The 17595-nt window shown below is 43.2% G+C and overlaps 1 protein-coding gene across 1 annotated transcript; it reads left to right on the forward strand.

Moving 5' to 3' along the window:
- Positions 1-989: 989 nt before the first annotated feature.
- Positions 990-16526, forward strand: ints3 (integrator complex subunit 3). Its single transcript, XM_087834582.1, has 28 exons — positions 990-1303; positions 1866-1949; positions 5867-5950; positions 6027-6140; positions 6421-6505; positions 6593-6659; positions 6771-6912; positions 6999-7226; positions 8616-8807; positions 8893-8980; positions 9086-9165; positions 9259-9350; positions 9435-9541; positions 9686-9805; positions 11036-11165; positions 11254-11308; positions 11425-11528; positions 11616-11780; positions 11865-12018; positions 13036-13104; positions 13184-13259; positions 13347-13460; positions 13535-13583; positions 13685-13852; positions 15469-15569; positions 15652-15724; positions 15800-15956; positions 16032-16526. The coding sequence occupies exons 1-28, from the start codon at positions 1220-1222 to the stop codon at positions 16107-16109; spliced, it is 3060 nt and encodes a 1019-aa protein (XP_087690708.1). The 5' UTR covers positions 990-1219; the 3' UTR covers positions 16110-16526.
- The last annotated feature ends 1069 nt before the right edge of the window (positions 16527-17595 follow it).

A 17595-nucleotide genomic window follows, 5' to 3' on the forward strand; every position in this document is an offset into this window, starting at 1 on the left:
TGACCAAGTTTAAGTCACCTACTCTCTGCCGACTCAGTAACTGCAGTGCTCCAAATCTCCTCTGTTATTAACATCTGCTCAAAAACTGCACCAGGAGCTTCATGGCCAAGTAGACCCTGGAAGTGGAATGTGCAGGTGGTCCAGTTCTTTCTCCTAGAGTGTGCAGATTGATTTTTTTGTTTTTTGTTTTTACTTTACTTTATATTGCCCTGTTTTGGCCATAATAAAACTAATAGATATGTGCTTTATTTTAAAGCACATATAGTTCCAAAATAGCCCACTGCAGAGTAGTCAAATGTGGTTAAAAATCTGGATTCTTCTTCTTCCCACTGTTCTCTTTGCTGGTCTCCACAGTGAATCATCATCTCCATTTCCTCCTATCCCACTATCCTCCTCAGTTGTACCAACAGACAACAATGGATGATAAATATGAACAATGAAACAAACAATGACTTTTTGGACCAACAACAACTATTTTTATCTTTTCTCTGCTTGGTTCTAAAAAGTTTTGAAACATTTAGGAATTAATGTCATCCATGCAGCTAATTTGTTTGGCTGTCTTTTTGTCAGTGCCAATGTCTCCAACATTCCATTTTACATTCCTCTTTTTGAGTTTATGTTGTTACTGGTTTTTACTTGTTAGATGTTGACATTTGGGATGAATAAAACCAGTTTTTATTTTATTTTATTATTTTGTACATACTTCAAAAGTATCTCAGAAGGTGGAATGGTTCAATATATTTCATGTATAACAGCAGTCTAAGTGCAGTAAGCAGACAAGTACTGCGTACTTTACAGTTCTTCAATATTTGCTCTACAACACTATAAACACGCTGAAGCCCTTTCCATGCTGTTGGCCTTCAGTATAGGCGATCGAGGATTGGCTCCAGGTTCTCGCTCCTGTTATTGGTCCACGCTCACTTCAGTCTGTGGTGTAAGTGAAGTGATTGGTCGGCGGCGTGTGCGGTCCCGCCTCTTCCCCCTGCTGGCTCAGTGCGGACGTCCGTTATGTTACAGTGTCGGACAGAGTGGGACTCACGGTCCGAACTGACCCCGAAAAAGTTCTGAAAACACACATTAAAGGTCCGAAGCGGCTCACCGCAAGGCACCGACCCTAAATCCTCCGTTATACTGACACAGACACCCATCACGCCCCCTAGCACAGGTAGTCCCAGTCCGTGTCAACTCCGCGGGGCCCGGCGAGGCGCAGTGGGAGCAGATGGAGCCTGCACCGGCGAAAGCGAAGCCGCAGGGCCGGCTCCTGGTGTCCACCCCACTGGACGCCAAAGACGAGCTGGAGGAGGTAGGTTGACGCTGTTTAGCTGGTCTCAAGGCAGACTAAACCAGGACAGAGCGGGCTTACGGGCAGACAGCGCAGCCTTGGTATAAAGACTCCGCGGGACCATTTTATTAGACGGTTAGCACGGCTAGCAGCAGGCTCATAGCGTTAGCTCAGCAGAAGGGTACGTTGCGGGACTCGGAACTGCTACCGGAGGTGTGGAATTTGTGTCTCTGCTGTTGTGTTCGTTCACGTTGTGAGGGGCTGCGGACCGAACCGCGGGGCTCATTAAAACCAAATCAGTTAGCTTAGCATGCTAACTCTACGTAAACATACGAACATATGAAAAGTGACATGCGCAGTGTCTCACTGGTCAGACGCTAACTGTGAGTGCTGTTTGATAAAGTTCAGTTTTTCTATGGGGCGCCGTCAGCTGATCGACTAGTTGATGCTATATTTCCGTTTATGGTTTTTACTATTTTCTGTTTGTGTTTCTCATATTTGCATTGATTCTTGTTGTGCTTGTGTTGTCGGTATGTTTAGTGTTTGTTGTCTTGTTTACACTGATTGCTGTGTTTGCGTGCAGAGATTGGAGCGCTGTGTTGGAATCGTCCAGGCACTGACCAATGGACTGTCAGAGAGGGAGGCCAATGACGCACTCACGGCCAACGTAAGAAACATCAGTACTACTACTGCTGATACTACTAATGACTTCCAATTCAATTCAATTCAATTCAATTTTATTTATATAGCGCCAAATCACAACAAATGTCGCCTCAAGGCCCAAAGTTTGTGGCAGCATCACCCATGTGAAGAAACGGAGTAGTATTTGGAGCTAACATAAACACATTTTGTGCATTCAGCCTTCCTGGGGCATAGTCTGAGCTGCAGGAGCTTTACATGCAGGCTGCATTTGGCGGGTTTGTAAGGTACAACTCACCAGGTGTCATTTATAAACTTACTTTCCAGGAAAGAATCTAAATCACACTTTAAAGCCAAATAAAAGAGAGCTAAATAAAAGAATCAGTGAAAACATGGCACATCCACCTCATTTTTAACTCAGACTCTGAACATAACCTGATCTCCAGCAGGTGATGTGTTGAGCATCAGTTACCATGGTTATTTAGTCCTTCATGACACAGAAAACGCTGACTTTAGCCTCACAGCTCACTAATGCCTTTATCTTCACAATTCGTAGCACACCTCTCAGTACTATTACATTTAATACTCACACATAGTACTGCAATCACCAAATTAAACAACTATGCTTGTATTTAGGCATGATGTGTTTGTAGGCGAAACCTAACAATACTGCTGTATCTGAAAACCCAGAGTTTGTACTAAAGAACGACTGAAGACTCTCATTAGGGTTATGTGCAGGATATGTAATCTGTGGATTAGTTTTGTTATGATGTGCCGCTGATGTGGGCTGTGATCCGAAAATATGACGTCTACAGATTGCATGTCAACAACTGGCCAGTCAGTGGTGTCAATCAGTGAGTCAAGAGTAGGGATGGGTACCGGTATCCAGTGCCATAATGGCACCGGTTTTGACGTAAACAGTAGTAACCAGACCGAAAAGCAGCGTACATTTCGGTGCTTTTTTTTCCTGAGATGTCATACACTTTGGATTCTAGCCAATCATTTTACCTTTGCAAGGATAGTAGGCGGGTCCAGGTACATACGTTCTTTTAGAGCAGAGCTACAGATTAAAAATGCCCAAGGCGAAGCGGTCAAAAGTCTGGCTGTACTTCACAGCAAAAGATGCAAACTCAGCAGCCTGCAACAAGTGCTTTAAGGTGATACTGTGCAAAGGAGGTAACACCTCGAATTTGATGAAACACCTGGCGACGCATAGCGTTTTTTAAAAGCTGAGAAATGCACCGTATTTGATAGTTTGCTGCAAGACCTCACACCGAGCACATCTACTGCGGGTGTGGTGCCTGTTATCGGACTCGGAGTTAGCAACATCCCCCAAGAACCCAAAGAGGAGAGTCCTGGCCCCTAGCCCTGCCAGTGTAGCAGAAATGATGATGAATGATGATGGCAGCAGCAGCCGTTCTTCTCTGCACCTTGAGTAGGCTAACCACATTATTAAATGAATGCATGTAAGGTAAACTAGCAAACACCATCGTAGTTACATGCGGCTGTCTTCTTGTTTGCTGGCAGATACTCCCTTCACCCTGGCCAAAAAGGCTAAAATGGCCAAAGAAAAAGTGGAAAACAGCTAAACATGAGAGGTTTTTGGACAAAGTTTGTGTTTTTTCCATTGTTTAAGCACTGCTTCCAGCCAAGTGATACCATATATGCCCTATAGCTGCAGAAAAGGCTAACATTGTTATCTTTTTACAAAAAAACAGCTAAACATGAGAGGTTTTTGGGCAAAGTTTGTGTTCTCCATTCTTTAAGCACTGGTTCGAGCACCGTTTAAGCACCGGCACCGTTTCAAAAGTACCGGGTTGGCACCGGTATCAGATAAAACTTAAACGATACCCATCCCTCGTCAAGAGAGAGATTTCTCAAAAATCGAAAGTGTCATTTTTGAAACCTGGCAAAGAGGGAAATGGCTGCATATAAAAACCAACACCATGGTCTTTGAGTCTGACACAAAGTTACAGACAGAGCAGCAGTTACACCATCAACTCGATATCCTCCATTTCGGTGTTGTATTTGTGTCACATACAATTGATGACATGACTCTTGCTATAATGACCCCATGCATGATTACCATGGGTGGTAATCAGTTGTAATGAAAAGAGTCTGACTGACGGTACTCAGTGGTGTTCAGAAGTAATGTGCTGTTTCCATGCTGCTGTAACATGCAACTCCTTCAGCTGCTGCTACTGGTTCAGCTCTCTGCATTGAAGTTTGTATTTAATCACAGAAAAGCTGCTGCTTTGATGGACTTGAAGAATGTCACGATTCTTGGCTTGTTTTTCGAGTTTTCTTTGGCTCATCATCATATCGTATCAAATTTAAAATATTGTTGCTCACCTTTAAAATTATAAATAATTTAGCCCCTAGCTATCTTGTCAATCTCCTTAGTCCATATGTCCCTGGGCAAGCCCTCAGGTCTTCACCCCACTTACTCTTGGTTCAGCCTAGATCTAGACTTAAATCTAGGGGTGACCGTGCTTTTGCCCTTGTTGCACCTAACCTGTGGAACAACCTTCCCATCGCTATCCGTGCGTCAGACTCCATTCTATCTTTTAAATCTCATTTAAAAACTCACTTATTTAACTTAGCTTTTCCATCTAGTTAGTGTCCCTATTTTACATTGGGCTCCATTTTTATCTATGTACTTTATCTTTTAGTTATATCTGTTCTTAGTAAGTTTTTTCTTATATTCCTTTTTATTGCTGTATAATTAGTGCCTTCAACCTGCTGACATATGTGGTACTTTGTTAATGGTCTTTTATTTAATCATGTCTTCTTTTCCCTGTTTCTATTGTAAAGCACTTTGGTGTCCGCTGGTTTTTAATATTTGCTATATAAATAAAGTTGTATTGTAAGTTGTAGCTCCTCTGTGAAGCTAAGTGTGATCAGTTCTGCAGCATCAGTGAGAATGTGAGGGAGTACAGTGCTGCACACTCCACACATTATCCTGCTTCTATCAGCAGTCCACAAAGATTGTGTGGATGCTTCAGATCAACTGTTCCTCTCCTTCTTCAAACTTTTCTCTTCCATTGTTCTGGTACAGGTTCATCTTGGTTTCATCGTTTTTTCATTTGTTTTCCACAACTGTGCTGGCTGTGTTTGATGCTATCTGGCAAAGTCTAATCAGTCTAATCACCTTCTTGATTTTCAACAAGGTGCAAACCTTGTTTCCTGTTATTAAAGTGTTTCTTGATTGTTTCTTGAACGTAGACTTGATGCTTGATGATGCTCCTGCCTTCTTAACACTATTCCTGACTTAGTTAGATGGTGGTTTTTCTGAACTGTGGAAATAATTCTGTCACCATGCTCTTTAATGTATCTGTGGTCTTGGTTTGTTGTTGCTGCTTGGTGCATTCAGTCTTTGAATGAACCAGATTGTTGGATACGTCTAAAGATTTAGCTCTCTCTCTCTCTCTCTCTCTCATATTTGGGTATTTCAGCCTAACAATGACCTCCTTCACTTACATTGACATCTCTTTGACCCTCATATAGACAATTTCAGTGAAAATACAAATACAATCCTTTGAATCGACTCCAGATCTATATTAACTTAATGGAATAACAAAAGAACAGGTCTCTCCATGAAATTGAAAATAGGGAACTGTGAATACAAAATTTCTGGAATTCCTTATTGCAATATTTTTATTATACTCCTTTAACTAAAGCAGAAAGTTTGATTTAAAATTCAGTGTGGTAGTGTGCAGAGACTAAACTACAAAAATGTGTCCTTGTCCAAATACTTCTGGATGTCAGAGCTGGAAACATCTAATCTCTAGTCTCTCTAATGTGCTCCAATTCTGAATCACTTCATTCAGTCGACTCTGTGTTTAACAGCTGGAACCAGACACCTTCCTGATTTTCTGAGACCTGAAAATGAAAAGACTATATTTTTGTAATTTGTGTCTAACTTCCTGTTTACCTGTTCTGTAGGCATGTAAAGGTCAGCAACAGCATGAGGAGGTGTGTTTGGGTCTCTTCACACTGGTCCTCACAGAGCCGGCTCAGGCCCAGAGGGTGAGTTTCTGCAGCATTGTGGGTAATGTCTGATGCGACTCTGACATTGCTATAACATTACTATGTGTGGTGATAGTGTTACAGAGACCTGGCACTGGTCAACAGAGATGGGATGAACGTTGTGCTGGTTAAAATCAACCAGATCTTGATGGAGAAGTTCCTGAAACTGCAAGACGTCCCCCGAACACAGGTAAACCAATACAGGTGGACACACACACACACACACACACACACACACACACACACACACACACACACACACACACACACACACACATACACACAGATAACTACACACAGTTATATACAAGTGTTTTGGGTAGCAGGGACCTGTGTTTACCATTGTGAAGGAACAGAGGCAGACCAGGTTAGGTCCTGAGAGGACAGGACAGCAGGTCCTGGTCTTAAATGTGGGATCTCACCTGATCCTGACTGTGGTGGTTACTAATGAAGTGCTGGTGTGTGTGCAGCTAGTGTGGCTGGTCAGAGAGCTGGTGAAGAGTGGCGTGATGGGAGCTGATGGCGTCATCATGACACTGCTGAAACAGATTGCAGGTGAGACACTCGGATTTTTACCTGAGCTGAAACCACGAACCTGTCACCACTCGCTCTGACTGTAATGTCGCTGTTCTCTCTGCACAGGCGGAGACATCTCCACTAAAAACCTGTGGCTGGCTGAGAGTGTCCTGGACATTCTGCTCGAGCAGAAGTATGATTCACTGTTTTTTTCAGACTGTAGTATCAGCTGCTTTTTTCTGTCTCTGTTAGAGCCCAGAGTGGGTTTTTATAGTGCAGCAGCTGATTATTTGTGTCTCTCCAGAGAGTGGGTATTGAAGAGTGGGATGCTCATAGCGATGTCAGTCTACACTTACCTTCGCCTGATTGTGGACCACGGAGCTCCGAACTTGCTGCCTCTGCGCCAGAAAGAAGTGGACTTCTGCATCAGCATGCTGAGGGAGAAGGTAATAAGGAGAGGAAGGAAGTATGGTGTGGTCTGTTATGTATTTAACGCCTTCTCTTTACACTGATGACCTCTCTCTGTCTGTAGTTCATGGATTGTCTAATCATCGGCAGAGATCTGGTTCGTCTGCTGCAAAATGTTGCTCGGATCCCAGAGATGGAGCTGCTGTGGAGAGACCTGCTGCACAATCCTCAAGTCCTGAGCCCTCAGTTCACGGGTGTCCTCCAACTACTGACGGCTCGGACCTCCAGGAAGTTTCTGGCCTGTCGACTCACACCAGACATGGAGACCAAACTACTGTTCATGACCTCCAGGGTAAAGCCTCTTTTACCTCATAAATGTAATGATCTTTAAGAAGAGGGTACCACTCTGTATTTAATTATGTTAGAGTGGTTCTCCACATAACTAATTTCCAGAAGTTGATTCTGTTTATCTGGGCATAATGTTTTCAGTGGGAGAAATGCTTCTTCACTCATTCTCAAATCTCACCTGACTGCAGGATTCCCCAACCTTATAAGTAGTACATAATGACTGAAACTATCACCACCAGATCTTTTAGTACCACAATATGGAATTCAAAATCTGAAAAGCTCAGTCTCGTTTTGGCTTTAAACTGGACAAGCACTGATCAGGTGACCTCAGAGGTGTAATAGTTATGTAATGATGTAGTAGTTCACAGACACAAGAGAGCTCTTAAGGAGACAAACCTTGGCTAAATTCTGGGTTCTGAACTGCATGTCATCTGGATGTCATCTGCGGATGTCATCTGCGTAACAATGCTTTAAGATGCCTTCAAAATCATTCAGATGTGTCCCTGTGTAAGCATATACAGGAAAAGCAACATGGCTAAGATCAAACCTTGGGACACATCACAAGGTAAAGTGGGAAAATTAGGAAAATAAACTCCTGTGAGAGAGACAGAAAGAGAACGAGCCCAGAGCTGACTCAGAGATGTCCACCCACAATTGCAGGCTGTTACTCAGGATACCACAATCTACTGTGTCAAAGGCAGCTGAAAGATCCAACAGTGTTAGCCCCTTGCTGTGAGTGGGACCTGAACACATGCTGAGTTAAGTTAAGAGTCCATTACAGTCCGTTTAGCTGCAGGTTTATCTGTAGCATCTGTTTCTGTCAGAGACAAGAAAACCAAGTTTCTGGTCTGATTTGGATCATCCAAGATGAGATGCATTTATCAGTGCTGTCCTACGAGGAGCTGGAGGATCGTTTCACCTCCAGCACGGTGGCTGTCAGCACCTGACAGAGACAGCAGGTCCTGCAAAAGCATCCAGGGAGGAAAACATGTAGTATCCTGATAAATCAGGGAACACCATGCTGATCAAATAGCACTGGCAATTGCAACAAATCATCATCACCAATATCACCTGGACTCCAGCCTTTTCCCCCTCCTTCTTCTGCGTTCACAGGAGGTCAGCTAAAGGGCATATATAGGGCCTTGAGAGAGTGGCTCACCAGGTTACACAAAAGAAGAGCTGTGATATTTCTTAAAAGCTCAGATGTGTAGTAGAGTCTGACAGTCATACTCACCAGTGCAAAAGCCTCCAACAAAACAAATACAGCCGGTAAACGGGTCAGACAAAGGTGCCATTCGCACTCTCACCTCAACCACGTTATTAAATGCTGTGATTTGGGTGTTTCTCCACCTGTGACTCAGTTGACTTTGACTCTTTCTCAATCTCTGCTCAGGTGCGTTTTGGGCAGCAGAAACGGTACCAGGACTGGTTTCAGAGACAGTACCTTTCCACAGCAGAGAGCCAATCACTACGCTGTGATCTGATTCGCTACATCTGCGGGGTAGTACATCCATCCAATGAGGTCCTGAGCTCTGATATCCTACCACGCTGGGCTATTATTGGCTGGCTGCTTACCACTTGCACGGTAAGGGGATCTGGTTTCAGGCTGTCAATCTGCAGGAATTGTTATAGGTCAATAACTAATAATCAATTGATTTGTGTGACTGCAGTCAAACGTGGCGGCCTCCAATGCTAAGCTGGCTCTCTTTTATGATTGGCTGTTCTTCAACCCTGAGAAGGACAGCATCATGAACATAGGTAACACAATTTATGCTACACCAGAGTGGTGTTGGTCAGAGATGATGTCATCATGTCATTAGGCAGACAGGTAAAACAGCACTCACCTGTGATGATGTGTTTCAGAGCCAGCCATTCTGGTGATGCATCACTCCATGAAACCTCATCCTGCCATCACTGCAACACTGTTGGACTTCATGTGCAGGGTAACACACACAGACACACACACACACACAACAGACTTTACCAGGTTTTAATTTCTCTCCTCTTATTGCTGGTCTGCTTCCTCCCCTCTTCAGATCATCCCTCATTTCTTCCCTCCTTTGGAGTCTCAGGTCCGTCAGGGTGTCTTCAACTCGCTAAACTTCATTATGGAAAAGAGGGTTCTGGCGTAAGAGGCATCAATATTTATTGATCATTGACCACTCTATCACAGGAATCATTTTTGATTATTGGTTATTGATCTCTCTTTCAGTCACCTTGCTCCACTGTTTGATAACCCAAAGCTGGACCGAGAGCTCCGGTCAATGCTCAGAGAAAGATTCCCCGAGTTCTGCAGCCCACCATCACCTCCTACTGAAGGTAATACACAGACGCACACACACACACACACACACACACACACACACACACACACACACACACACACACACACACACACAGGTGAGTAGACACAAACATTAACCTCTTCCCTCTCTTTCACTTTATTTTTTTTCAATTATGCAGTAAAGATGGAGGAGTCTGTTTCCATGGAGATGGACAATCATGTGTTGGACAAGGAGGAGAGTTGCTACGACAACACAGAAGCAACTTTCAGTGACGATGAGGAGGAAGTCAACAACAAAGGTAACACCTGGAGAAACAACTTCAGATGACTTGATTGCACGCGCTGTTACAGTTTCACGCTCTCGCTGGTAGCTCCCCGCGTTCAGGGAGAAATCCTGCTCATGCGAGTAAATTTACTTTTGACAGTTTGTAGGCGGAGCTCAAATGTGACCAATCCTAATGGGATTGGTCACTTTGTTGGACACTTCAGGTTATTGCGTTAAACTGAGTTACACTGGCAATGACAGAAATGCTGTTTTAAACTGTGTTTGTTTACAATTTGAAAAATAACATTTGCTGAATTAATTATTAAGTTATTGTTTGTTGTGCAGTAGAAATACTGACAACTATCACTGGATTACTTTAATGTTGAAGACATATTTTAAACCAGAGGACTCTAAGGCAAGTTCTGAAGGCTCTCCACTGCTGTCCCATTAATCTGTTGTACAGTATTGCATACCTTCTATGATTTAAGTAATTTAAAAAACAAAAAACTCATAATGAGAATCAGGAAAGTAAATGTGGATCCGAATCTGGTAATTATAACTTTGGCCAAAATACAGACAATGAAAACTGCCAACAAGAAGTTGCTACTCTCAGTCTACAGCGAACGTGTAACTGCACATACATGTTTGGATGGGAGTGTTTCAAAACGTGCCCTAGAATTCTGATGAAGATGTTTTTCACTATTAAAGTGAAGCAATAAGAGAAATGCAACACAAACAAGAGACTGTCAGCAGTTTCCATCAATGCTTGCATCATGCAAAACCCTCAGTGTCTAAGATGTATGTAAAATTGAGAGGCGGTTTGGAGTGAAAGGGTGATTGGGACTACCATCACAGCCCCACCTAGCTACACTAAGTCATGAAATAGAGATGATGGGGTTTAAATTTAACAGTTATATTTTTCTATGCAAATAAGTCAAAATGACTGAACAAAACTGAATGAAATCATTTTAAAGTGGAGTAAACACAAAATAATACAAGTTGGACCAATGAAACAAGTTTAATTGAAATAAATTGTATCCTGGAATAAAACAGTTTAAAATGGTTTAGAAACTACTTTAAACCAGTTTTATCCTGGATTTAACTGGTGTGGTATTCCAGTTTGGGGACGAAATATGAGCTGTGAGTTTATAAATATAAATTCAATTTCCAATTCATAATTTGGAAGTTTTACTATAAATTTCTAACAATTCACCCCAAACAGGAAGTAGAGTATTTGACCACCTGTCCTCCCATCACTGTTCAGGAAAAAAGAGGGAGTTCAGATTTCATCCAATCAAAGAGGCTGTGATTGAGGAGCCTGCTGATATCACACCCTGGCTTGACCAATTAGATGACACCATGAAGGAGAAGGTGCAGCAGATTCAGAAGACCAGGTGAAAGTCCAGTATTTTTTCAGATCCTCAGGTTAGATGTTACATCAAGGTCATTTCCTGTTAACTGACAGCAACACTTCCTCTGCAGTGACACAGAGACTCAGTGTGAGGTGATGCAGGAGATTGTGGATCTCATCCTGGAGGTGAGCTATCTTGTTGAGTTAAATGAGTAATTCGTGGCTTATCAGAAAAGAGTGCGGCCAGCTGCAGGGCTTCAGTGTTAAGAGATGGTGGTACAATGTTGTGTTCTGTTCTACAGGAGGACTTTGACACAGAGCAGATGTCAGCTCTGGCTTCCTGTTTGGCCGAACTGTTCAAAGATCATTTCAGAGGAGAAGTCCTGCCGGAGGAGATCACGGAGGAGTAAGATCAGACTGACTCTGTCCCCCTCTCTCTCCTTATTGACTCATGTCTGGCTCTCTCTGATGACCCGTCTATATTTCTCTGTAGGTCCCTGGAGGAGTCGGTTTGTAAACCCGTTTGTCTGATCTTCAGGAACCTTGTCACCATGCAAGAGGACAACAGCGGTTTCTCAGTTCTGCTAGACATGCTTGCTGAACTTTACCAGAAGCAGCCAAAGATCGGTTATCACCTGCTGTACTACCTGAAGGCTAGGTGAGCAGGTGTGACAAAAAAGCTGCTGTCACAGATGTTGATAGGAGAAACGTGGTTAAACTCCATGTCTGTGTCTGTCAACAGTAAAGCAGCAAATGGGAAGATGATGTTGTACGAGTCATTTGCTCAGGCGACGGCACTTGGTGACCTCCACACTTGTCTGATGATGGACATGAAGGCTTGTCAGGAGGACGACGTCCGGCTACTCTGCTACCTCACACCCTCAATTTACTCTGAGGTAGGCTTACCCAAGTCTTACCTGCACCACAAAAAGTCTCTAAAAAAGAGACCAGCCAGAAAATCTTCCCACAGTAGAAGTACTGATTTAAGAGCATCCTTCCAGGAACTTATTTTTTCCCTTCATGTCCTTTAAAATGCTCCTGAAACTTCCATCCTTCTTTTCCAATGAGCTGCTGTCATTGGGGACACACTGTATGATTTAACGTTTGACTGTACTGAAACAGAGGAGTGCGATAGTAGTGACCCAGCATAAGACAAACACAAGTACAAGAGTAGCCTAGCCAGTAAAAGTACAACATAACAGCTTAACAATAATTAAACTAACTGATCTCTTAAACATCATCAAACTGGAACATCATGTCTTGGGTCACTCGTTCTCAGACGTGCCCGGGCTTGTCTCGGGACAAGGGAACATAAAAGTATGGCATCGCTATAGAAATGGTATCACAATATGACATTTTTATGTGACGTGAAAATGTAGTACTCTTTTTTTTTTTTTTTTCCTGCCTGTCCCGTTTGGCTCTTTTGCCATCAGAATTATTGTCTAGAGGCGAAGAAAGATGCCCAACGGATTTACTTTACCAAATAGACCATCACAGCCTTGCCGTAATGATCTATTTGATTCACCTTTTATTGTTTATTTTATTTTTTATTTTCACTTGCTAGATACGGGACAGACTTGAATGAGGAAAAGAAAGGGGAGAAAGAAAGAGGGGGGAAAAAACAGCGGAGAAGAGGGACGGGAATAAAGGGCAAAAAACAAAAACCAACAAAATAAGCAGACAAAAAATACATATATCAATCACCTGGATCACCTGTTGAGAGCAATAGAATAAACAACATCATGATGATCTATGGGAATATAACAGTAAATACTAAATGTTAAACATTATTGTGCAGCACGTAAGATCGACAGTGCACAGTGTGCTTTAAGGTAGGAGCCAAAAAGGGTGTAGTTTGTGTGTGTGAGCACCGAAAATGTAGTACTCTGATGAAGGTCCCTGCTCTTGTTCAGTTTCCAGATGAGACGCTGCGGAGTGGCGAGCTTCTCAACATGATCGTCGCCGTTATCGACTCCACACAGGTAATAAACCTGATCGGTGCGTGCCCGCTGCTCTGGCTGGGAAACCATGTCTCATCTGTGTGTGTTTGTGTGTGTGCAGTTACAGGAGCTGATGTGTCACGTGATGATGGGGAACCTGGTGATGTTCCGGAAAGATTCTGTGCTCAACATCCTCAGTGAGAAACTCGGATTAAAAGTTTGACTCTTCAGTTTTTCGGGCCATGGTCCATTTTCATTTGCTTGTTTGTCCTCGATCTCCACAGTTCAGTCACTCGAGTGGGAGACCTTCGAGCAATATAGCACCTGGCAGCTGTTTCTGGCCCACAGCATTCCCCTGGAAACCATCATCCCCATCTTGCAGCACCTCAAATACAAAGGTGAATAAATCCTCAATAGACAGGGACACAAAGCAAAGGAAAGATTGTAACCCTCCTTTCTGTTTATGGTTCAGAGCACCCCGAGGCCTTGTCCTGCCTGCTGCTGCAGCTTCGCAGAGAAAAGTATGACACATAGCAGACACCCCATTTCACATGTGTTTCTGTTCCGCATTTGAGCTGTGTTTCTGTGTCCCTGTTAACATCCCTTCATGTTTTTGTGACAGGCCCAGCGAAGAGATGGTGAAAATGGTCCTGAGTCGTCCCTGTCACCCAGAAGACCAGTTCACCACTAGCATCCTGAGACACTGGGCTACCAAATACGACGACACTCTGGCAGAAAACATAAAGGCCCAGCTGATCAAGAACAACAACCAACCCCGCAAGAGACAGAGGTAAGCACAGAGAGTTAACCACAAAAAGTGACTAACGTAGAAAGAGACTGAGTTCAGGGAAAAACTCTAAAAAGACAGGTAAGAAAAGAAAAACAGATGAGGGCACAAATAGATGAAAGAGAAACAAAGAAGAGGTTAGGATAACGTAAAAACAGAAATTACGATAAAAAGGACAATTTGAAAGCGATGACATAAGGACATAAAAAAAAACAGCTGAGGACTGTGAGTTCTGCCTGGGGCTCTCCCCTCTTTGCATCTGTACTTCTTGGGGCTCTCCTCAGCTGTGTCCCATATCAGGGGCTTCACACTCGGCCCATGCAGAGTGGGTTCTTCAAAGACCACAAGGCCACAAGTAAGTGGCTATATGATACAAAAACATAACATCCTTATAAAATATGATGTAACGCTGTAGATCAGGGGTGTCCAATTCCAGGCCTCGAAGGCCGGTGTCCTGCAGGTTTCAGATGTGTCCTTGATCCAACACAGCTGATTTAAATGGCTAAATTACCCCCTCAACATGTCTTGAAGTTCTCCAGAGGCCTGGTAATGAACTAATCATTTGATTCAGGTGTGTTGACCCTGGGTGATATCTGCAGGATGCCGGGCCTTGAGCCCCTGTAGGACAAACCAGCTGTTGATGAACTTACCTCAAAATATATAAAATGTTTTCAGACAAAGGAAATCAAATGTGTGGTAAGTTGCAGGATTAAAACACAAATTAAAATAAAAATGTACATACTTTATATCTGTAAGCAATTGGAACCTGAGCTGCATTAAGTCAGTGGTTCCCAAACTGTTTTTGCTAGCCCCCCCTTTGTTTTACAAGAAAAATGTTCGCAGAGGCGTCACAGTGTAATTATTTTACATGTAGTTGTTTTTTTTCCTGTGTAATTATATTCAACATTGCTATCAATACATTTTTCAAAAAAATGCCTCTCTGTGCAAAAATGGGTTCAAAAACATAAACAGCTGTGGGATACTGTTTGTCCGTGATTTAGACAGGGGGAACAAATTGTGGCAGGATCAGCCTGATATTATTTGTATCCCGCTGTAACTTTACTGTATAAAGAGCAAACATCTCCAAAATGTCAGGAGTAGTTAGTCATTACAAGAAGTGTTTGTGAACTAAAAATCCAGAATGTGAGATACTGTTTGTCCATGATTTGAAGAGCCCAACCCGTGCTCCCGATGCACCTATTATGCAGGGGAGACCTACCTCGGCACTTGTGCTGGTGAAACCAAAGGGAAGATATGCTTCACCATATTTTCTAGTCTTTGGCTTAGAATGAAGTTGGTTTGGAAACATATTCAGCGATGCTTCATCTCCTGCTCTGCGTTTGTGTGGGCGCCCCGTGTTAGCAGTGTTGAAGCGTTGTTTTGTTTTTTTTCCCTTTTCTTACTGCACCCCCCCCCCTGCAACTTGTTTTCAAATTCAGGTAAAAGGAGAACACATTTGTTGAAACCTTTGAATTGGGGCAGCCTTGTACGCCTTCAGATGCAGCCTTTAAAGGATGTAGCTCCTGAATTGGGACATGCCCCTCCTCTGTTCATCTGTACTTCTGAGGCTCATTTCTATGTCTGTAGTGTCAGTTCTGTTAACTTTATTCTGTCTTCAGTCTGCGCAGTTCGAGCAGTAAACTGGCTCAGCTGACCCTGGAACAGATCTTGGAGCACATGGACAACCTCAGACTGAGTCTGAGCAACACCAAGAACAACTGTCAGTACCCTCACACACAGTTCTCGATTGTCAACCAATTACTGATGACCTGAATGTGCTAATGTCTGTATGTCTCTGTCAGTCTTCACTCAGACTCCGATACTTCAGGCTCTGCAGCACGTCCAAGCAAGCTGTGATGAGGCCCACAAGATGAGGTACATTTATTCCCACAGACACACACAAATGATTACATCACAACACTGCTGTTTACGTTACATCTTCCCTGTCAGGTTCAGTGATCTGTTCGCCCTGGCGGAGGAATACGAGGACTCTCAGTCGAAGCCGCCAAAGTCGCGCCGTAAAGCTCCAGCCTCGTCACCTCGTTCCAGGAAGGGAGTCGCACCACCCACCAACAACGAGGAAGAAAGTGCATCCAGCAGCGGCTCTGTATGTACCCCCTCTATACAGGTTCAAGTCTTGTTTTGGTTCAGGTCTATTTCTGATCTTGTTATGTTGTTGCAGGAGGAGGAGGACTCAAAGCCCAAAGCTCCAAAGAGGAAACGGAAAGGATCATCAGCTGTTGGCTCTGACAGTGACTGAAGGAACCTCCAAACAAGATCACATGCCAGCTGCTCCACGTACTGGGAGAGACCATATCTCTTCCTGATGACATGCACTGACTGCTGCTGGGAGGTGGAGCTCTGAGATGCTGCCAACTTTAACTCCATGTGATGAACTGACTTTTAATGTGCTGTTTCCATGGAGACCAGCAGTCGAAGGTCACTGTGTGTGGCTGATCTCCCACAATGCACTGGGGGAAGGAGGAACTCAGACTGATTTTAACAGCAGACATGATGATGATGATTTTTTTTTCCTTTTTTGGGGGGATGGGTTGTACTTTTTTTTTTTGGAAAAATCCTCACTTCTTGCTGTTTTTAGCGCCTCCTTCCTGTTTGGCTCCCTGCAGTAAAAGCTCCGTCATGTCAATGAGTTCTTTGTATAAAAACTGATGGTTGGTTTCAGACTCAGCTGTCTGTTATTGGGAGTTTGATGGGGGTGGAGAGGGTGGAGGGGAATGGGGTGTGCAGCAAAGGTCCTTTTAACACCTTTTCGTGGCGTTCATCAGATGCAGGAGGGTAAAAAACAGAACAGACGAAGCAGCTCAGAAGTGAACTGACTTAAAGCTGGGTAATAAAACGGTGAGTGCACGGAGCAGCCAGTGAGGAGCAGTGATGTCATTGCGTTTCTGTTATAGCTGGACTCAGCCAATAGCAGAACAGTTAACAGAATTAACCCATGTGTTGTCCTTGGGACATTTTTGTCCTCTGCAGAAATCTTTTGCTATCAAAAATGTGTTTTTTATTCATCAAATGGTCTGAAAATAACAGTTATTCGGTACTATGCTATGCATGATTGGAATAAGTTTTAAGTAATTTGTTTTATTTATGGGGTTTTTATTGGAGTTTATAACACCTGTTGTCCTCGGGGATGAAAATGTGCCCAAAGTACAAAGTGTTGCAAAGGGCCATATTTTCACACCATACTGCTTTCAAACATCTTTGATCTTGAATCACTGATGTGTGGGGTCAAGCAATGGTCATAACAACCACAACAACAACAACAGGCAGCCCAATGAGGAGGCAGGTGCTCTACATTCAATTCAATTGTATTTTACAGCGCCAAATCACAACAACAGATGCATCAAGGTGCTTCATATTGTAAGGTAGACCCTACAATAATACATACACAAAGTATGCTCACAAGCCTCCATTGCACTGGAGGCTTGTGAGCATACTTTTTTTTTTTTTTACCATGTTGAGCAAAGGAATGACCAGTAGAGCAAAGCACATATTGTCCTCTAGTATAATGAGAAGGAAGAATCCACTTTCAGGAAGATTCAGGGTTAGAAGATAAAGAAAATATTGCGAATATTTAGATTACATGCTACCCTTTCTCTGAAAAAGCACATCACCCTCCTGCAGAAGTGGAAGAATGCTATGAAGGGAAGGAAGTGATGAAGAATCTGAACTATGTTCAAGGAGGTTCTCATGAATCCAGGACATGGTAGTCTGAGGCGCTTGGAAAG

The sequence above is a fragment of the Neolamprologus brichardi genome, chromosome 22 (genome assembly GCF_056152115.1).
Source record: "Neolamprologus brichardi isolate AB-2024 chromosome 22, ASM5615211v1, whole genome shotgun sequence".
Lineage (NCBI taxonomy): Eukaryota > Metazoa > Chordata > Actinopteri > Cichliformes > Cichlidae > Neolamprologus > Neolamprologus brichardi.

Bases quoted from the DNA above. Each gene is read 5' to 3' on its own strand.
- ints3 (XM_087834582.1), top strand. From the start codon at position 1,220: ATGGAGCCTGCACCGGCGAAAGCGAAGCCGCAGGGCCGGCTCCTGGTG. The intron at 8,808-8,892 runs GTAAGGGGATCT...GTGTGACTGCAG, and splicing joins GGCTGCTTACCACTTGCACG to TCAAACGTGGCGGCCTCCAA. The intron at 13,584-13,684 runs GTATGACACATA...TTTTTGTGACAG, and splicing joins CTGCAGCTTCGCAGAGAAAA to GCCCAGCGAAGAGATGGTGA.